This window comes from Antedon mediterranea, chromosome 1, assembly GCF_964355755.1.
Source record: "Antedon mediterranea chromosome 1, ecAntMedi1.1, whole genome shotgun sequence".
Classification (NCBI taxonomy): domain Eukaryota; kingdom Metazoa; phylum Echinodermata; class Crinoidea; order Comatulida; family Antedonidae; genus Antedon; species Antedon mediterranea.
The window spans coordinates 22,227,784-22,250,609 of record NC_092670.1 but is presented as its reverse complement, the minus strand read 5'-3'; the positions used below and the strand labels follow the sequence as shown (position 1 = coordinate 22,250,609).

The window sequence follows — 22,826 nt, the reverse complement described above, 5'->3', positions numbered from 1 at the left end:
TAGTTTAATTTGAACAATAGATTTGAACTCGTCACTATGGACGAGTTAGGTTATCCGCCGCGCAAACGCCACGTGCCTGTTATACGTTAATATTGCGCACAGACAAACGATTATGCCATTGTGACCTGAACAAAATAAAATGTTAGTGTACCCTCTATTTTGTGTCTAATTATATACAATATACACTATATACTGTATACTACATACAGTGCAGAATAGGTGAAAATAACAGAACCAGCCTTTTATGTCAATTTTTAACATGATGACGTCATCATAATGAAACACGTAGATAGCAATTTTGGAAGGGTATTATCTGAGCAACAACATATTAACATGTTGAAGAAATTTGGATACGTAGAATATAAATGATCTTTTAAATATCATGAACTATGACGTAAAATATGAAAATACGACTTTTATAAATCAACTGGCTATATGATGACATTTTGATCATGATGACGTAATTAGAAATTTTTAAAATGGTAAATCATGCGAAAGATAATGGATTGACCTAGACAATATCAAAATATGAGGCAAAATTGAATACAGATAAGTTGAGATGCGCTCTATTAAATGTGATGAGCCGTATTGTTGCATGATCCGATATCTACAACTCATCTACTTCCAGAATATGTAATAAAAATAAACTTCACCATGTAGTTTAAAAACTAATTTTTTTTTCATCAAAAACGTGCGCGAATTATCCAATTCTAAGTGCTCGTACGACATGAATTTAAGTAAAAAAATTTTTTAAAGTTGGTAATATTACTAGAAAAGGCTGGAAAAACATAATTCATGACAAAAAAAATGTTTTTAGCGCTACATTCCGCGCCTGGAAATTTTTACATGATTAAAATGACATGGAACGTGTAGAAAGTTGATTAGAAATTGATTTTTTGCATTTGAAAATTTTAAACGTGAGTACGCGTGTAACTTTCTGTAAAACATGCCAATTTTTTTCCAAAGATAGTTAGCGCATGGCATAAATTTACACTTTGCTAAGTTTCAATATAAATTGTTGTATGGTTATCGATCTATGTTAAATACTCAAAATTCATAAAATTGCACGTAACTTACGCTGCGCGACTCTAAAGTCGCATAACAAAGATTCTTGCACATCTACAGATACAGGTCAATCTTTTGACAAAGTTATACAATCTTATGTTGGCCAGAATTAGAGATACGCTGCGAACAAAATTCGTGGAAAGAAAGAAGAATATAGAAAAACTAGATTTGAACTCGTCCCTATGGACGAGTTAGGTTATCCCCAGCGCAAACGCATGTGCACGTCATACGTTAGAATATTGCGCTTTTGAACATGATAATGTCATCACAATTTTAAAAATGTTGTTTAATAATTGATTGACCTAGACAATAAAAAAATGGAATAGAAATGGAATACAGATAAGTAGAGATGCGCTCTATTAAATGTGATGAGCTATGACGAAAGAGACAAAAATCCTATATTTTATACTCGAATGGCCATACGATGACGTCACAATGTCCGGTTAGCCATATTGATGCATGATCCGATATCTACAACTCATCTATTTCCATAATATGTAATAACAATAAACTTCACTATGCAGTTTAGAAACTATGACTGTTTAAAAAAAGGCATAAAAATTTGCGCACATGTGGGAATTTTTGACATGCTTAAAATTACATGAAACGCGTAGAAAGTTGATTAGAAATTGAATTTTCGTACCTTTAATTTTTAAACGCGCGTGCGCACATAACTTTCTGTGAAACATGCCATTTTTAATCCATAGAAAGTTTGCCCTTGATATAACTTAAATATAAATAGTTTCAGTTTGCAATGACCTGCTGAACTCTACTAGGTCAGGTCAATCAATGTTTAATTGTCTGTCATTGCCTGGACCTGAAGCATAAAAATGTGTTCAGGTGGGGAGCAAGGAAGCATGTCCTGTCCCTGCATTCGCACAGTGTTATAACATACATTTGCTCATTTGTCGTGAGGTGGGTGATATAACATTTATTACTCATTGGTTGTCGGTGAGTGATATAACATACATTTCTCATTGGTTGTCGGTGAGTGATATAACATTTATTACTCATTGGTTGTCGGTGAGTGATATAACATACATTTCTCATTGGTTGTCGGTGAGTGATATAACATACATTGCTCATTGGTTGTCAGTGAGTGATATAACATACATTGCTCATTGGTTGTCGGTGAGTGATATAACATACATTGCTCATTGGTTGTCGGTGAGTGATATAACATACATTGCTCATTGGTTGTCGGTGAGTGATATAACATACATTGCTCATTGGTTGTCGGTGAGTGATATAACATACATTGCTCATTGGTTGTCGGTGAGTGATATAACATACATTGCTCATTGGTTGTCGGTGAGTGATATAACATACATTGCTCATTGGTTGTCGGTGAGTGATATAACATACATTTCTCATTGGTTGTCGGTGAGTGATATAACATACATTGCTCATTGGTTGTCGGTGAGTGATATAACATACATTTCTCATTGGTTGTCGGTGAGTGATATAACATACATTGCTCATTGGTTGTTGGTGAGTGATATAACATACATTGGTTGTCGGTGAGTGATATAACATACATTGCTCATTGGTTGTCGGTGAGTGATATAACATACATTGCTCATTGGTTGTCGGTGGGTGATATAACATACATTGCTCATTGGTTGTCGGTGAGTGATAAAACATACATTGCTCATTGGTTGTCGGTGAGTGATATAACAGATATTGCTCATTGGTTGTCGGTGGGTGCAGGGCCGTAGCCAGGATCTGTCAAGGGGGGGTTCGGACACTAAATATTTGGGTCAACCCCCGCCCCCCCCCCCTGGGGGTGGGGCCTGATGCGAAGCGAATTTTGTTAAATGACACCCCTAGATGGCAGGAAAAGACACTCTCGTGCAGCATGCTACCACTGAGCAAAAAGATCGTACTTTTTTCCTCCTTCTCAAACACGTCGATAATTTAAAGGACGATAACTATTTGTTGCCGTATGTTAGATGCGTGTGCTCTGTGCGGAACCGCCGATTGTTTGATCATTTACTCCGTATTTTGTTTTGCGTTCAAGTTCAATGCGAACGTACATCTAGGAGCAGCCCCGAAAAAAGCACACTGGTTAAAGGCAAATGCTATTTGCTAGCTCTATCTATAATATTTATTTACAGCAATTTGTTGAGGAATATAAATATTTAAATAGGTGATATTGATACATTTTAGTACGTATCGGCTGGTGGTCTAGAAAAAAATAATCGGATGCCATAATGTGAACTACAGTACTTGATACCATAGATATTATAGTGTAAAATATTAATATTCACTATAATCCTCTATGATACATTATACTTCATAGTCACACATAAATACTGATGTACGTCGGAAGGCTATATACTTTATGCATGCTGCCTGACTGCCAGTGATCTAAACAATTATAGGTACGCAGTTGTCTGGCGGTGTCCTTTGTACGAATCATCGTTTTTGCCCATCATCGTTTGTGCCCCAGTTCGCCATGAGATGTGTCAATATCATGTTACATGCAGGGACCAAACATTTATTTTTCAGGTTAAAATCGGCAATTCATTTGCAGCTTTTAGAAATTTACAGACACGTATCGCTAGTTGACGCTCATACAGAGAAGAAGGTTCACGAACAAGTTTACAAATTTTTCAATTTACAAACAACTTTTTGTACTGTGGGGCACGTATTTGGAGGATTTTTGGAGATGAGGGTGAGGTATTGGGGATGGGGGTTCGCAGTCGGTTAAGGGGGGTCCGCTGTAAAGGGGGTTCGCCCGAACCATAAAAACCCCCCCCTGGCTACGGGCCTGGGGGTGATATAACATACATTGCTCATTGGTTGTCCGTGAGTGATATAACATACATTTCTCATTGGTTGTCAGTGAGTGATATAACATATATTGCTCATTGGTTGTCGGTGAGTGATATAACATACATTGCTCATTGGTTGTCCGTGAGTGATATAACATACATTGCTCATTGGTTGTCGGTGAGTGATATAACATACATTTCTCATTGGTTGTCCGTGAGTGATATAACATACATTTCTCATTGGTTGTCGGTGGGTGATATAACATACATTGCTCATTGGTTGTCGGTGAGTGATATAACATATATTGCTCATTGGTTGTCGGTGGGTGATATAACATACATTGCTCATTGGTTGTCGGTGAGTGATATAACATACATTGCTCATTGGTTGTCGGTGAGTGATATAACATACATTGCTCATTGGTTGTCAGTGAGTGATATAACATATATTGCTCATTGGTTGTCGGTGAGTGATATAACATACATTGCTCATTGGTTGTCGGTGAGTGATATAACATACATTGCTCATTGGTTGTCGGTAGGTGATATAACATACATTGCTCATTGGTTGTCGGTGAGTGATATAACATACATTGCTCATTGGTTGTCGGTGAGTGATATAACATACATTGCTCATTGGTTGTCGGTGAGTGATATAACATACATTGCTCATTGGTTGTCGGTGAGTGATATAACATACATTGCTCATTGGTTGTCGGTGAGTGATATAACATACATTGCTCATTGGTTGTCGGTGAGTGATATAACATATATTGCTCATTGGTTGTCGGTGAGTGATAAAACATACATTGCTCATTGGTTGTCGGTGAGTGATATAACATACATTGCTCATCGGTTGTCGGTGAGTGATATAACATACATTGCTCATTGGTTGTCAGTGAGTGATATAACATACATTGGTTGTCGGTGAGTGATATAACATACATTGCTCATTGGTTGTCCGTGAGTGATATAACATTTATTACTCATTGGTTGTCGGTGAGTGATATAACATACATTGCTCATTGGTTGTCGGTGAGTGATATAACATACATTGCTCATTGGTTGTCGGTGAGTGATATAACATACATTGCTCATTGGTTGTCGGTGAGTGATATAACATACATTGCTCATTGGTTGTCGGTGGGTGATATAACATACATTGCTCATTGGTTGTCGGTGAGTGATATAACATACATTGCTCATTGGTTGTCCGTGAGTGATATAACATACATTGCTCATTGGTTGTCGGTGGGTGATATAACATATATTACTCATTGGTTGTCGGTGAGTGATATAACATACATTTCTCATTGGTTGTCGGTGAGTGATATAACATACATTGCTCATTGGTTGTCAGTGAGTGATATAACATACATTGCTCATTGGTTGTCAGTGAGTGATATAACATACATTGCTCATCGGTTGTCGGTGAGTGATATAACATACATTGCTCATCGGTTGTCGGTGAGTGATATAACATACATTGATTGTTGGTGATCGCAAATTGAAAACTCCCTAATAATTCAGTGAATTTATTATTTGCTTTTAAAGTTTACAATGCAACTGAAGAAACAATAAGGACAGACACACGAATAAATGTAAGTAAGAATAACAATTGTATTTTTAAAAATTGACCAAAATGTTTTAACATTTTACACATTCAGCAAGTCACAGATATTTAAATACTGTATATCAGAAATCTGATCCACCCAAAAGTAAAAAAAAAAAAAGCATTTGGGCTTCTTTTCAAGGTTTTATGGTTTATGACTTTTTACTATGTGCTTCATCACCCATCACACTACCTCATCCTAATGTTTCTTGGATAAAAGAACATCCTGCAGTATCATGTCTGCTGACAACAACAGGCCAATAACATGGCACCTACCTCCTAATTATTACCTTCACCTAACTTTTTCAATACTACGTTCATATGGGATGTTGATTTCTGTCAGAAGATGCAATACTGCAAGATTTGTATTGTCGCTAGACATGATATTAGCTTGTGTATCGGGTATTCTGTTTCTTTTACTGCGATTTCAATATTGCTAGGTTCGAATGAAGATTGTTGAGTATTCAAACGTTTTAAAACCAAAAGATCTTGGAGATGTTAAAATGATTGCATCAGCCATAAATACTGTATTGGCAATTCCAGATGAAATTTCAACCGAAACGAAGGTTAGTATACAAATAAAGAGTTCAATTTTATGTATGAAGACATTTTTCCATGAACTCAATCAATTTTTAAAGCAAAATGTGAAAAAAATCTCCTACAATTTAACAATCTATTTGGAAAAAAACTTGGTAATTTCTTTTTGCCTTGTCAAGGTGCGCACACTTGCTGTAAGTCTTGCCAAAAGATTATGTTGACTTTGCTATGCCCAAATTACAGAGTCCCCCTCTCGTCCCCACTAACAGGATCAAAGGGAACGCAAAGTTCTATATTTGGAGTCAGATTGGATGTAGGCAATAGTCGATCCAACTGCTTTAGGAGTTGTTAGCTAGGTTTATTCAAGATTTTTATTTTTTAATTCAATAAAATGAAAATTTACATTGTAATCAAAGAAATTTTTACGAATTATGGCCTAATAAAATATCTGTATCAAAAAACTTATGTATTTATTTGTTTATTATTTCACATTGGTTGATGACGGCAACTTTGGCTAAATGTAATTAATCTTTAGTATTCAACAGGTTAATTAGGTATGGTAAAGGGCTGTTTATATATCGTTCAGTTCTACATTTTATTGGTTTATATTGGTTGGTCTTTCTTAAGTTATACGGTTTATTTCTAGGCTGTAGCCATGATTGAAAATATGCCGATTTTTCGAGGTCTTCAGCAAACCTTAGGTTTTTTTTTCTAGTAGCGAGGGTTTCTAAATTACATACACTGAGAGCATTTTCATAGCTTATCTAATTTATACCAAGAATTATTCTAAGTACCCTTCTTTGTATTGCTTCTAATTGATCAATCTGTTTGTTCGTTATGCCAGCATTCCAAACAGGAACAGCATACTCCAAAAGAGGTCTAATATAACCCATAAACACAGTAATTTGGTCATCTTTATTAAGTTGGTATTTCTTAAGTAGTATAAAAATATATATTTTACTGTTCACTCTTTTTAAGATGTTAGATATATGGTCATTCCATTTCAGATCAGAACTGATCAATACATCTAGGATTTTCATACAAGGTACAATCTGTAGTTGCTTATTATCTATTTGCGGAACAGTAGTAATAGAAGGGGGTTTGCTCGCATTCAGTTTCATATTATTATCGCATGACCATCTCCCAAGGGCATTTAAATTTGTTTGCATGTTACCTGGTGTATCAATTCTATGTCAATTAGAGTCATATCATCTACATATTTTAAGTATTTTATTGTGTTAAGTTTATTAAAGTAGTCAGGATCACTCCTGGCACTATTTATATAGGTGAGAAAACACAGGGGTCCTAATTTGGTCCCCTGCGGTACACCTGCGTGTAACTGTTGGTAATCAGATAGTATTCCTTTGTATCTTACACATTGTGATCTATTACTAAGAAAATTTATATATCCAAGGTATTATTGAACGTCTTACACCTAGATTAAGTAAATTATGTACAATAATATTATGGTCGAGCAGATCAAACGCTTTGCTATAGTCTGTTATAACCACGGTACTACAGTTTTGGGGGACGTCTGCATGGGAACAAAGCTTATTAACAAGTTTTATAAGATAATGGATGGTGGACATACTCTTTCTATTACCATACTGATTATTGTCTATGTTCTTTACTTCCGTAGCCTTCTCTTCAAAGATTTTCCCAAGGCAGTGGAGGTTTGGAATGAGTTTTTTCCTTCACCTAGGTGAACTACCTTCCTATATGCTGACAAGCTCCACCTGCAATTAAGCAACTGGTTTTAAGGGGCCAGTGACCCACCTGTACCCCTTCTTATCTACTGAAAATAAAAAAAGTTCCATTTGAGGTGCCTGCCTTGAGAGCATCTGAGTGGTATCTTGTTCCCACTACCACATCTTTCTATGTCAACCTTGGAATCATGTCATATTAAAACTAATTGCATTTATATATTTGCCACTTATAGGAAAAAGCACTAGATGTAATTAATATACTAGTGAACATTTTATCAGTACAAGCTAATGAAAGTGACACAAGTGCTAATGTTCTTGAAGGTGCATCATCTGCTGTTATGGAATGCTTGGGTAATTATTAAAAGGAAGCTTATTTATTTATTTATTGGAGAGCCCAGTTGAGAAACAGATTAAAATGGTTCCATAATGGCCCTGAAACTCTTTGCGTTATTAAATTTTGTATTGAAAAAGAAATTTGTATCTTTTAGGTACGTTTCAACTCCCTCCCACATCAGATAGGGAAAACATAATACCTACAGAAGAGCAGGTTTGTGATATATGTTTGTATTTTGCAACTACATTAAAGGCCAAGCACTTGAATATGTATTTTATGCTTTGGTAATAATAATTAAACTTTAGTACATTCAACATCTTTTATTTCTATTTTAAAATGTATATGTTTTTTAGACTTTGGAGTACAATAATCAAACCAAAATGGCACTGGACAAGATGTTGTCAATCGTTACAAGCAAGATGGTGATAGGACAGGGCAGTGTTGAAGTTAAGTCAACAAATGTACAAACTAGTGTCAAACGATCCTCACCAGATTCTCTCACTACAAATGGTAAGCAATCTTAAGAACCTTAAGATTATTTGAAGGTTTACATGTTGAAATCCAATGTTGATATAAAGTTTGCCACATATATTTACTTCTGAAAGGATTGTTCATGAGAAACAATGCTCTTCTATAGCTAATTTCAATCCCTCCTACTTTGCTATTGTTTTTAGGTTTTACACCAGTCCCACCCTATTTCACTTATATTCCCAGTTTCTGCATTCTCACTCCTGAGAGTATATTGATCGAAACGTTTCAGAACTAAATATAAAATATATTATATGTACAAGTTAAAGAATAAACAAAATGTAGTTAATGCATTAGAATAATTTGACATGGTATTGATTAGTTTGATGTACCTTCAAAATGTTTAGAGACGTTCGGTTCAGAAACTGGTATGGGAGTGGTTTTACCAGAAATGTCAAGTCACTTAGCCAATTCTTCTTCATCGGATTCGGCAACTGTAGATATGCAGGTTAGTACTTTTGGGGCTGTTTTCTATTGGTCCATGTTATTCATGTCTAAGGTCATTCTATAGTCACCCCCAGATCATCAGTACATCTATTAATGGATAACTAGTTGGGATTGTTAGTTGATCAAACCCAATACCGCTTTGATTGAAGAATTTGTCTCGCACAGAAATTGCATGTTGGAATGTATTCTGTGCCAAGGTGTGCAGTTAAGAATTCATTTTTACTGCATTTTCTCTTTTATTTATTCTTGTTTAGAATGTCAATTTTAATTTCTTATACCCCTTTCACACCAAAAGCAAAACTCCGGAGACACTCCGGAGACACCCCGGAGTTGACGTCCCGCTGTTTGGTGTGAAAGGTAAAATCAAGCAACTCCGGAGTTTAAAACTGCGGGGTTGAACAGTTGAACAGCTGAACATTCTCCGGAGAGCGAACTGCGGGGACACCCCGGTGTTTTGGTGTGAAAGGTACCAACATCAAACTCCGGAGTGTTTCGGGTCAAAAGGTTATCCTCGCAATCAATTATTTATTTAGTTTTTTTTTAAAATACTATAAATATTTGTAAAAAATATATAGCGGGTCTAGAAAATAATAAGTAGTATAAATAAAACATTATATTACTTCTGAGACTTTTAAAAGTAATTATTAAATTTAAAATATTATTAATTAAAATGATTCTAATGATCGTCGCTATGTAAACAAACAAAATAGAGGGCGACATTTACAATTTTATTTTATAAACCCCGGTGTTGCTAGGTTGGTGTGAAAGGGGTATCTCCGGAGTTTCTCGACGTTTTGAATGGTCATAAACCCCGGGGTGTCTCCGGAGTTTCTCGACGTTTTGAATGGTCATAAACTCCGGGGTGTCTCCGGAGACACTCCGGAGTTTTGGTGTGAAAGGGGTATTATTACTGTACTAACATTAAGAATTTAACCAACAGATGATTGCTGAAACGAACAATCCTAACAAAGTAGATAATACCTCAAAGCAAATCAGTGGAGGAGCTGTTAGCATGGAGTTAAAGGATAGTAATGGTAGCATTATCAGTGTTAAAAACCTAACAGAACCTATAGTAATATTTATAACACGTGAAACAATTGAGCCAGCTGAAGGTGAAAATATGACCAATGATGAAGTAAAGAAATATGGTAACACAAGCGCACCTGGCATAGATATGACATATTTGGCATTTCAAGGTAAGTAACAACTTTGAAAGGAATTTCTGGTTTTAAAATGTAATTGCATGATTTATTTTCTTTTTAAATCATTTACTGGAAATACTACAACATTACGCTTAACACTAAAATAATTATACATTTATTGGATATAACAAAAACAGAAACTTTTATACAAAATGAAATTCACAAGAAATGTAAAATCTGATTTTAGGAGAGTAACTGTATTTGGCACTATTGTATAATTTGTTTTGTAGATATTGAACGGCATAGATCTTTGACTGTAAACATTAAATCTCTTGGTCAGAAAAACATGGTCATTGGTGAGAGTTACAACTACACTATATTCTTATATCTAAGGGCAAATCAAGTTCCCAAAGAAGGTAAGGCCATATTATACTATTTACCATTGAGATATTGTAGATTGAATAGAGAGCTAACTCCAATGTTATTACAGTGATTCCCAATGGGGAGTGTCCACAGAATTGGTCACACTCCTAATTATAACTATTACTATTTATTACTGTAATTGGACATTTTAACAGTCACAGCAATTGCGATAGCCACCAAAACATAATGGTATATTAAAATATTATATTATTATTTCTTTTCAAATTCACCTGTTTTTGGCATTCCTGTTTTTTGTTAGTCAACAGAACAGAAACTAGTTGAAAGGCTGGTTACATAACTAATTACAAATAACACACCAAACTCACATAGACATGCTTGTAATAGGCAAATTACTGAACAAATGACAATGCTGTGGGTATATATATATATATATATAAACAAAGTAGGCAAAGAACACTAATTCTAAACCGCCCGGTGATATACTGAAATTGAATTAATTAATTTGAACGATAAAGATGAGGAAATCTGTGAGATTGACAAAAAGTCGCCCCAACCGAGACTCGAACTCGGACCGTCTGCTTGATATGCAGTTGCCCTAACCATTAGACCACTGGGACTTCGATGGTATTGTTTAAACTCGATTGGATAGCGACTCTTTAACATTCTCGGCATGGTACGGTGGAACAGCACTAGTCCTCAGTTGTACGCACGCGCACCAGAGATCAATATATTTCTTATGTAGGAGAATTTTACAGTAGGCGGAGGTATGCACTCTCGGTGTGGCTTTCTAGTTATTATAATATATTCCATGAAGAAATAATACATAAATATTGAACAAAGCCAAGAATTACTTTTATTGGCAGGTGTTGTCAACATGTACTGTACAAAGCATATAGTATAATTGCATCTGAGTAGGGCAAACATCTGACCAATTTACTTAGCTTCCTGACACAAAGCTACTTCAAAGTGTTAATCAATGATCAATTTCTTTTCTTGTATAAGATTATGGTCAATATGACGATCTGTGTGTCTTAAGCGGTCAAAGAGTATATCCTAAAGAACGATATTATGCAAGTGAGGATGAAGCCTATCCACGACCGTGGAACGATACACATGACTTTTTAGTAGATGTTGAAGGAGATACACAGTGCTTTTATAGCAACACATTTCTCAACAGGTAATCACTATCACTATAATGTCTGTATCTTAATAAAAACTTACTATTTAAATAATTTTAGCAAAAAACATACTAAGCTTCTGTGATCGAATGGTAAAACAAACAAGTATTTTAACCCAAATGTTTAAAAATGTCTAATACTTTTTTGTTCTATTGTTATATTTATACCTTGCTATTTACAGTTTTTCCAATGGAACTACTACTACTTTTTACATCGGTATTCGCCATAAGATGGGACTCAACAAGACAGTAAATGGAACATCAGAAGATGGTTTTCAACAAATGCGATTTCAAGCCACTTACTTTAATTCTGTATGTATGTACTTAGATGAGACAACTAATTCTTGGGAGAATGAGGGGTTGGAAGTAAGTTTTTGTTGTAATTGTATCAATTATATTTATTATTATTTGGTTTTCCATATTTGTAATTTTCTTTTTTTTTTAATGTAAGCTATCCTTTAATTACTATTATTACTTTTTCGCTAGGGAACTGCAATTTTCTATTTTTTTGGACAATAGAGTTATCTTGTAAAAATGTAATAATTGTGGCATGGCATTGAAATTTGAGAAGGTTTGATTGAGTTTTATGACCTAATGCAAAGTGACAATGAACTGGCATTTGAGAGGAATGGGTTCAAGACCTGATGAAGAGGTTACCCAGTGTAAACAAAAAATAATCAAACTTGTTTTTTTTTTTTTTTTATTTCATTAGGTTGGTCCTCAAAGTACCAGGACACGAACACAGTGTTTTTCGAACCACCTTACATCTTTTGGAGGTGGTATTTCAGTACCAATTAACACAGTAGATTTAAGTAGTTCACCATTTGCTAGTCTAAATGAAAACCCAGTTGTGTTTGTGTTCATGGTTTGCTGTATGATGCTCTACCTGACTGTCATACTCTGGGCAAGAAAGGCCGACCAACGAGATCGAGTCATGGTAAGTTTTGGTAATTGTGAACTGCCATACTCTGGTACAATTTTATAACCTCTTGATCCTGTAATTTTGAAGAACTTTTTTCAAAAAGCTGCCCTTGTGTTAAAAGTAGGTACAACAAATATAATAGTATTTGAGAATACTCTAAACTGTGCAATAAGTCAGTTATAAACATGATTTGATAAATATTATTGCTATATTGTGATATTTTGGTCCTCATTTTTTAGAAATTCTCAATTCTTTGTCGATATCTAATATTTTTTTTGTCCGTAGGCTGGAGTAACACCATTAAAAGACAACGACCCAAGAGACAAGATAAAATATGAAATTACAGTATTTACTGGAGTTAAAAAGAGAGCAGGCTAGTTAAAGATAATTTACTTGTTTCTAAAACAAAGCAAATTGGCTTTTAGAATAGAGACTAAGCAATGCCTAATATAAGACACAATTGGAAACAATATCACCAATCGCTAATTCAATATTCAATAATTCAGTGAGTGGGTGACAGTGCTTTTTCATGTCCTGTATAAATAAATTATGTTAGGTGATCCAAAATCTTATGGGAAAGTTGAGAAATTTTTTATTTTGTAACACCTACTTTAACATGACGCCTACTTTAACACGACTCTAAAAATAACAACATACATTAACATTTAATTGAATTTTTATTATTAGGTACTTCAGCAACAGTGTCATTTATGATAGCAGGAGAAGAAGGCGAAACAGGTATCCGTGTTTTCCAGGATGAGAAGAGAAAGATTTTTGAGAGGGGTAACATTGATTCCTTTGTGCTCACTACCAAACGATCACTTGGTCAACTTGTACACATTCGAATTTGGCATAATAATAAAGGAAAACATCCAAGTTGGTTTCTGAGCAGAATCTCTATTAAGGACTTACAGACAAACCGTGTGTTTTACTTCATGCTTGAGAAGTGGCTAGCTGTTGAGGAAGATGATGGCCAGGTATAATACAGTGTAACCACTGAGTAGAGTCCTAGTTGGCTAGGGTATGAAATTTAAGAGAAATTTGAGAGTAAGGGCCAAGTAAGACAGTGTCGCGCGACGAGGCCTGATGAAACGTCTTGACTCGTTGTAGTCGTCTTGAGATAGGGCCGGGGTAGCTTTTAGGTTTTCGCAAGAACTTTGAACATGTTTAAATTTCTCCCATTTGTTGGGCCTCATCGTACGACGCTGTCTGAGTTGACTTTAAGGAGATTATACTCGGATTACATTTAACAATGGATTCAGAAAAGTCTTACTGTATACATTGCCCAAATTTAACCTAAATTTAGTGGATGGACTAAGCATGGGGTATTACATACACAGTCATATGATAATAGTGATTCCCACTTGATAGAGTGTAAGCCTCAATCACTTTACATAAGATATGTAAAGGAAATGTTTAGTTATTGGTCCTATATTGAGCTCACTTCAATCACACTGCACTCTATTGATTTACTCTACCTTTGTTTGAAATATCACAACAAGCACAAGTGAGTGAGAGTAATTATCTTGTCTTAAGGATACAAACAATTTTTTAAAGTCATTTATTTTACTGTGTGTTATAATGAATAAACTAAATGATGACAGGCACAGACAGGTCTTTAGTGTTAGCAATTGCATCATTTCATTCATTATATTTGATTTCTTTTATAAGGTTGAACGCATTATCCCTGTAGCAGGCCGTAGTGAATTGACAAGTTTTGGACATCTCTTCCACAGCAAGACCCGTAGAAATTTACAAGATTCCCATCTCTGGTTCTCGGTGTTCTTCCGTCCATCAAAGAGCAACTTCACTAGAGTACAACGAGCAACTTGTTGTCTCTCCCTTTTATTTAGCACAATGATGGCAAACATAATTTTCTACGGTGTTGACATGGTCGCTGCAGGTGGGCCTGAGATCAAATTTGGTCCAATTCAGGTTAGTCTTACACAGGTTATCACAGGTGTCATGAGCAGCTTGATGGTTTTTCCAACAAGTTTATTCACAGTGCAACTGTTTCGTACTTCTGAGCCGAAACCCGAAGGGGCTCGGTTTTTATGCCCAGCGAAAAAGAAGAAAATACAAAAATCAGAACCTTGTGTTAAATCAATCTCATTAAAAACTGATAAAACAACAGAGACGGATCTTTTCATGCATGACTTAATGACAGTGAGAGATGAGATGGATACACCTGCTTCAGGGTTAAACCGCCCACAGAGCAGTCATTCAACCACGTCTAACAACTCTGTACGAATCGAAATGAAATCAAGCTTGGAAAAGAAAAGGGAAGAGTTGAAAGAACATCTTGTTTTAGGTTATAAAGTGAAGCGAAAACGAAAGAAGAAGAGGTATCTTTTGAATTGGCGCTTTAAATATTTAGCATGGTTTATTGCGATTGGCAACATTGGAGTAGCCTTCTGGTTGACCATTCTGTATGCAGCCGCTTTTGGAAAGAAGAAGGCAGAGGAATGGCTGACATCAATAGGAATTGCTTTGATCCAAGATGTGTTGATAACTCAACCTATAAAGGTAAGATGTACAATTCACCCAAATAATGACCACTTTTTGGCTTGTTGAATGTAAATTATAGGGAGATTGAAACATTTTAGACTATATTATTACAATAACTAGAAAGCCACTCCGAGAGTGCATACCTCCGCCTACTGTAAAATTCTCCTACATAAGATTTCTCCGGGAAAAAATTTATATATATTTGTGTGTGTCTTAATGCTGTTATAAATGATTTAGGCTAATTTCACTACAAGCATGTGTATGCGAGTTTGGTGTAATGGTTATGTAACAATTAGCCTTTCAATTAACAATAGCTTCAGTTGACTAACAATAGAACAGCAACGGGAAATCAAACGAGTGAATTTAAAAAGAAATAGGTTTTTTAAACTACTCTCATCAAAAAAGGTGCACGTTAAATCAAATTATGTTTTAAAATTACACCAATTATAACTCTTGCCTCTTGTACAAAAATGAAGTGTTTTGTACAAGTAGTTCTCGAGAAAATGCAATTTCAGTTTACTTGTTACTTTAAGACTGCTCGCCGGCTTTTTAAAAATTCTGTCCTATCTTTTATCACTAGCAAGTCTGAAAAGTATACTAAAAAGTGGTCCAAAATTGGGACCATGGTCCCAAATGGTCCCAAAATTTAATGGAATGGTCCTTGACCACATATCTATCTGTATATTTATTTTAGTGAAGATCTTGTAATTACTTTTTGAGTAATCCTGCTAACAAACAAACAAACAAACAAATGAAAGCACTCAGAAACTGAGTGAAGTACTTGGAAAAATATATCCACTGACTCGGAGCATGTTGAAAGATACATTTTTTTGCTTTAGGTATTAGCTTTACATTGTTAAAATCCTGCTGGGGTTAATAATTTGTTTAAATAATTTTGATACAAACAATTTCGGCATTGCAACAATGACCTTTCTAAAATCAAGATTGACCAGAATAATGATCGATGAGTGTCTTGAAGCTGTGCCGATTTGCGGCGCCTCTGCCTTAACCCATGTAGTAAGCTTAACCGCTTGACCAGTCGACAAATGTTTTGGTCCATATCAAAGAATATGTCCATGTTAAAAGAAGACAGAATGCGTGCTATGTAATATATCATACGGAAGATAAGCTTTTGTGACAAACAATATATCAATTTACCTGAAAATCAATAGGCATGTTCTGTAAGTATATACCTATGTACAGAATGAAATAAGGAAGGACACACACTGGTACTAACAAAACTAATTATCAACTAACAATAGTTTAATTTGAATAACAATGGAACAGCAACGCCAAAAACAAATGGGTGAATTTGAAAAGAAATAGGTTTTTTAAAACTACTCGTATGAAAATGCCGGTACATTGAATCAATTACAAATCACAAATTATAACCCTTGCCTCTTGTCCAAAAATGAGGTTTGTTGGACAAGTAGTTTTCGAGAAAATGTAATTTCAGTTTACGTGTTACTTTAAAACTGCTCACCGGCTTTTGAAAATTGTCTCATATCTTTTAACACTAGCCGGTGTGAAAATAATATCATTTTTGTTATTTGTGAAGTTATTAATAAACCAATTTTGTTGATTTTCAATAGGCATGGTCTGAAAGCATATACCTATCTACACCCAAAAATTCAGAACGATAACTTAAAAACTGTAGGCGCTATTGTGCTAACAAACAAACATACATACAAACATACATACAAACAAAGTAAATACTATACTTGGCAAAATTCTTTTTGCCAAGTAACAAACAGACAGACAAACAGACAGACAAACAAACACGCGATCGATTACATATACCTCCTTGGCGGAGGTAAATAATGGTGGTCTTATATAACGCCTAATGCAATGTTTCAAAGCGCTTAACGCACATAAATGATCCATAAAATATCCTAAAATAACCAAAAAAGGAAAAAAAGCAGAGGAACCATTTACACTGCCCTGTTCTCCAGCACTTTGAAGCTCTTATATGAGAGCTTGCCAGAACAGTATTCACAGAAAAAAACTGTTGCTTAAGATTATTTGAAAGTTCTACTTACATCTAATATGCATTTTTATTAGGTTATCTTAATAGCCGTTTTCTTTTCATTGGTCATCAAAAACCCAATCAAAGAAGACGATGATTCGCCAACACCTGAAGATGGAGATGAACTGTTACACGAACGAATGACGCAAGAGGAGTTGGAAAATGCTGCAATGTTAGAACAATTTGAACGAGAACGTGCCGATACAATTGCAGGGTCGATGCCACCGGATGATGATGAAATTTTGGAAGCACGCGAGACTAGGTAAGCCTTAATTTGTAATAGTATTAGATTTTCTATATTCTTTTCTTGAACTACAATTTTTGCTAACATTTACTGTAGAAGACAGCAGTATGTGACATTTTCTCATACACATCCGATATAAAATGTCAACTCTCCTCTTTTTAATATTTCTATAGGAACGTGATATGAATCAACTTTTATATTATACACCTTACCTTATGATTTTATTTTAAAATATTTTGTTTTTCAATTGTTTAGGTTTAAAGAAATTCGCATGCATAAGATTGTTCGTGAAATCATCATATACATATTATTTCTGTATGTGGTGATGTTTGTCGCATATGGAAACACTGACTACAAAGCCTTCAATCTACGACAGAGCATAGTTGATACTTATATTAATGCAGCCTACAATGGAAAGCTTAAATTTAATAAGGTATTTTTAATAGAGAACCTTATTAAGGGCATGCAGCCTTCGGGACAAAGTGTCGCTTATTAGGGGTGTCATCTTGGAGGGTTTCTGCTGTATATGTAATGTATTTGCATACAAAAGATTATGTCGAGGCACTATTTATAATGAATATTTTCAAAATACACAAATACTCAAATCTTCCATGCTGATCCTGTTTACAGGACAAAATCATGTTCACTCTCACATCTTGTCTTGACTGCTAGGGCAATCCCAGATGCACTAAACTATTAGAGATCTTCTCAATTAATAATTTAAAACAATAATTTATTTAAGATAAATTACTGAAATTTCTTGTAGGCTTTAAAGAGAGAACAGTTTTGGAATTGGACGGATAATGTTCTCATTCCAAGTCTCTTTCCAGACGACTCTTCAAGTAGTATAGATGATCCTCTAAAGCTAGTGGCAGATCAGCAATCATATCTTATTGGTGTGCCGGTTTTTAGACAAGTCAGAATTCAGAAAGGTTAGTTTGTGAGAACTGAGAGAGTGCTTGTAGAAGTACTGCTGAAGTGTTGATTTATTGAACACTGCCATCTAGAGATAAGTTAGTTTAATTGTCAATACTGCCATCTAGATTGGATTATATACCCTTAAAAAAAATCAAATTAGACACATTTTTAGCTAAAATTTTCTATAAACGCGCAAATAAGTCTTTTAAATGATTTACCTCTAAGCCTTTCTTTAGCCTGTCTTTCCAACTTATTACTCTGCTAATCCCATCAATATCTCTCAGATTATCCTTATATTATTCCCCAGCTTATCCCCTGCTTACCACCGGCTTATTCCCAACTTGGATAATAAGAGTTTATTTATATGATAAATAGATAAATGTGAGGTGCCTGACGTGATGCAAGCACAGTTTAAACAGGATTGTCGAGTTGAGTACAGCTATGGAGATGAAGAAGTTGACAACTTCCTTGAAAAGTGGACACCAATAACCAATGTATCATGTAAGCATTCCTAATTCAGAGGTCTATAAATAGTTCTCTATTAATTTCCCTAAATAATTTCTATCTACATAATTTACTGTACAAATACAATACCATAAATATTGCCTCCAATTAGCAACCACCTTTGTGAGGCCTAGATACACCATGGATCTAATTTTTACCTAATAGATAGATGAATATAACATTTCCTTCTAGACCTTCCAAATTATGAAGAGAATTCCTGGATAGGATGTTGGAAATACCATTCCTGGTATGATCTTAAAAAGCTGCCGTTTTGGGGAAATGTGGCATTGTACAATGGTGGTGGATACTTGGCCCAGCTTGGTTCATCTAGTGCAGAGAGCTTATCCATGACAACCTACTTGAAAGAGACGGATTGGCTAGATCAGTATACCAGAGCCATCTTTATTGACTTTGTCATCTATAATCCTGTTATGGACTTCTATGTTGTATCATACCTTATGGTTGATTTTCTACCACAGGGAGGTAAATAAACTACAGTAGTTCTTATTGTAAACTTCACTGTGATCTTCTTACTGCCTTTTGTGACAAGTCTGTAGCTAGCCATCATGTTGTGCTCCAAGCTTTTTTTTTGTCTACCTTGTGATCTTCTAGTATCCACACAGGTGGCGTTTTAACTTGGTCACCTTTCTCTACTCTATAAACTATTAAACGATAAATTATAGTTTAAACTATCTATATATAAATTATGGTTAATTCTGACATAGGCGAGCACAATGCAAAAACTTCGGTACAAATCTCCGCCTTGGATACCTACCTTATCTATCCGAGATGTACCGCGAAACGTAGATTTGATAACATTAGTGTGCACGCCGACGCTATTGTTCCATATTTATATCTTAGGAAGATATTATAAAGAGTTTTTTAACAACATTTATGATTTCAACATTAGATTTTCCTCTCAATTTCAATTCTTCCCGGTCAAAGTAATTTCCGGGTTTAAGATAAGTTCACCTTGCAACGACCTGGTTTCAAATATTTTCTCTCTTTTAAACACAAGGGAGCAGTTAAAATAATAGATTTGACCCTAAAGGTGACTGGAAACAGGCACTTTCCATCAATCAATACAGTGTCCCTTTGGAAAACGAAAAAAAAATTGGCCATTAATCATAGCCATTTCAGTTTTTTGTTTATTTTAAAACATACCACACGTGTGTGAAGGTACAGTAGTTAAATAATAGGAATTATATTGCAAATTAATAAAGATCAAATTAAATATACACCATAAAGAATCAGAATATATTGTGGGGAATAGTATTATAAAATTACATAGGGAGATTTGATAAGACATTTTTCGAGTGAAATCCCGATAGCTGAGTTTTATTGAGTAAGCTTGCAGGAATAACTTTAGGCTATCTTCCTGTGTCCCGTTAGGACCGAGATGTCTGCCCATGTTGCAAGCCATAATGTCTTCTTTCTTGGGCCCACTCTGTCACGGCAGTTAGTTTCAAAAGATGATTAAATTAAATAATGTATTAATAATTATTAGGATGGTATTCATTTGAATAAACGCCTCTCCAATAAAACTTTGAATAATAACCTCGCCAGCCCCCCCCCCCCCAACCCAACTATCTAATAAACGTCCATCCACATATTTATAATAACACAATTATACTATTTGTAGTAGAATTCACCGCACTGTTATCTGCAATTTACCAAGCATTTGTTATTCTTTTTTACCACTTTTCATATCTATGAGAGGGTTTCATTTGATTATAAATGTTACCATATTATTAGAACTAAAAAATTTAACATATATCCCTCGAGTAAGCACCTCCCTCAAATGACCTCCGCCTCCCCAAAGGGCCCTACCAAACAATAAAAACTATACTTTAAAATGTTATTAATCATCTAAAACACTGTGAAACAAAGTAGTTTAGTTTTACGAATGTCAAGCATTTTCAATAATGGTAACCGACAGAAAATGTATAAGGAGAACATTATCATTCAGAGAACCATCGTCTACACTTCCTAGAGGGGGAGCGAGCGAAGCGAGCTCACCCTCTAGTATATATAATTACTGTATATCTCATATATAAGTCTCATATAAATTGTCAAAAAGAGATTGTAATCTAGGAATTGAATTTTTTTATTGTACAAGATGATGAATACATGGTCAGGGATTGTTCTCTTTTTATTTCAAGGAATGCTGGGATATGTCGACTTCAAAGTTACCAAACTGAAAACCATAAACAACCTGACCTTTTCTGAATATGCTCTACTGGGCCTAGAAGGCATTTTCCTCTTGTTTGTTTTATGGTTTACGTACACCGAAGTGAAAAAAATTCTACAGTTACGCAAAAAATACTTTAAAGACAAGGAAAATATTGTCGAACTTATAACGCTATCAATTGCGGTTACAGCTGTTTTTATGTATTTCTATCGTCTTTTTGAGAGCATGAAATTGGTTTCTGAACGCAAGGAATCGCCAACAAAGCTTCTTAATTTCCAGTATGTAGTTCACTGGGAGACGGTAAGAAACACCTTTTTTTAACCCAAAGAAATTAATTGTGGATAAGTGTGTACTACTACTTTGATGTTTAGATGTTGCACATTTATACAAATACCATAATTATATAGAAATTAGGTATTAAAAAAAGGTATTTGTAGTAATTTTATTTTTTGTAATATGAATGAATTTCATTTTATAAATGAATGAGTTTTATTTTTTTTAATTTTTTTTTTTATTTTATTTTATGTCTTTAGGCAATGTGGCCAAGGATTACCAATAGTGAATTAATCACTGTCCTATCAGATAGGTGGTAATCCCCCTGATACAGGGGCTATTGTGTGAACCAGTTCACCGGGGTAACCCCCTACTCTTTTTCGAATAATGGACTGGGTTCTTTAAAGTACACACATGTTATAACTGTGTACACTGGACCTACGGTTTATAGTCCTTATCCGAGAAGACTTGTTCCACCACCAGAACTAGGAGCGAGTCGGCCTCGAACCCTTGCCGATGTTGTTGTTGGCTCTTTAGGTACGGTAAACGGCGCCCCTGCCTTAACCGCTCGGCCATATAACATATATTTGTGTTCTCCATAAAAACAACATCTGTAATTGTTTTTCCTTCTTAGTACTTTAAATGGATGATGGGTTTTGTCTTGTTCATATTCACCATAAAGTTCATGAAACTGCTACGCTTCAACTACCGACTGCGCTTGTTTTGTGAGACCGTAATAGCCTGTTGGTATGAGGTACTGCTGTTTTTGATCATGTTTGGCGTCATCTTCATGGGCTATACTTGTTGTGGTTTTCTGCTATTCAGCAACTCGCTCTATGATTATGTAACCGTGGTAACTACTATGGAATCCCTGTTTTCGTTTTTACTTGGTAAGAAACTAATTTATTTTTCACAAATTCTAAAAATTACAATTTTGACTTTGGTCAATTCATATAGTATGTTGGTTTCTGTTCCTGGTTTATCCCCATAATGTATTTTAATTTTTAGTGTTGTGGAAAACTGTTTTTTGTGTACATTTGTGTACTTTATTGGTGTTAATGATGGACATTTTGTTTGTATATACTCTTTTCTGAATAATATTATTATTATTATTAGTCATTAGTAGTTAAAATCCGATACACAGTTTATTGGAAGTCGTCATTTAACAATATTTTGAAATACCTGAATATTATTACATTTGTTCAGGTCCATAATTGATTTTAAAGGAATTTAAATTAAGTCTAGTGGAGGTCTTTCTTTTATATTTATTACTTTTGTTGTTTTTCACTGACATAATTTCTTATAAAAAGTTAATTGATTGATTATAATACTAATTAACAATTGTAAAGACACTGTACTGTGTTTCATTATGACATTTTCAGTTGATTAACAAATATCAATTAATCAATATTTATCTATAGACATAAAGGCAATGCCAAATTATTCTTCCTAGTGAAAATAACAACCAAATTCCAATCAATACATTGATTTTAAACTATGGTTTATTGTGAAATGCATCAAACAAAATTTA

The 22,826-nt window shown here is 34.8% G+C and overlaps 1 protein-coding gene across 1 annotated transcript in view; it reads left to right on the top strand.

Moving 5' to 3' along the window:
* The window catches only part of LOC140062918 (uncharacterized), a 56,096-nt gene that overhangs the window by 29,947 nt on the left and 3,323 nt on the right, over positions 1-22,826 (top strand). The window contains exons 28-48 of the mRNA XM_072109320.1: positions 5,397-5,443; positions 5,895-6,020; positions 7,931-8,048; positions 8,186-8,244; positions 8,385-8,541; positions 8,907-9,007; positions 9,947-10,202; positions 10,439-10,564; positions 11,535-11,709; positions 11,892-12,075; positions 12,422-12,646; positions 12,917-13,004; positions 13,319-13,608; positions 14,303-15,157; positions 17,201-17,427; positions 17,665-17,842; positions 18,176-18,341; positions 18,703-18,828; positions 19,024-19,314; positions 20,994-21,322; positions 21,930-22,185. Of these exons, the coding sequence (XP_071965421.1) occupies positions 5,397-5,443; positions 5,895-6,020; positions 7,931-8,048; positions 8,186-8,244; positions 8,385-8,541; positions 8,907-9,007; positions 9,947-10,202; positions 10,439-10,564; positions 11,535-11,709; positions 11,892-12,075; positions 12,422-12,646; positions 12,917-13,004; positions 13,319-13,608; positions 14,303-15,157; positions 17,201-17,427; positions 17,665-17,842; positions 18,176-18,341; positions 18,703-18,828; positions 19,024-19,314; positions 20,994-21,322; positions 21,930-22,185 (4,380 nt within the window). The remainder of the gene's footprint in view (positions 1-5,396; positions 5,444-5,894; positions 6,021-7,930; positions 8,049-8,185; positions 8,245-8,384; positions 8,542-8,906; positions 9,008-9,946; positions 10,203-10,438; positions 10,565-11,534; positions 11,710-11,891; positions 12,076-12,421; positions 12,647-12,916; positions 13,005-13,318; positions 13,609-14,302; positions 15,158-17,200; positions 17,428-17,664; positions 17,843-18,175; positions 18,342-18,702; positions 18,829-19,023; positions 19,315-20,993; positions 21,323-21,929; positions 22,186-22,826) is intronic.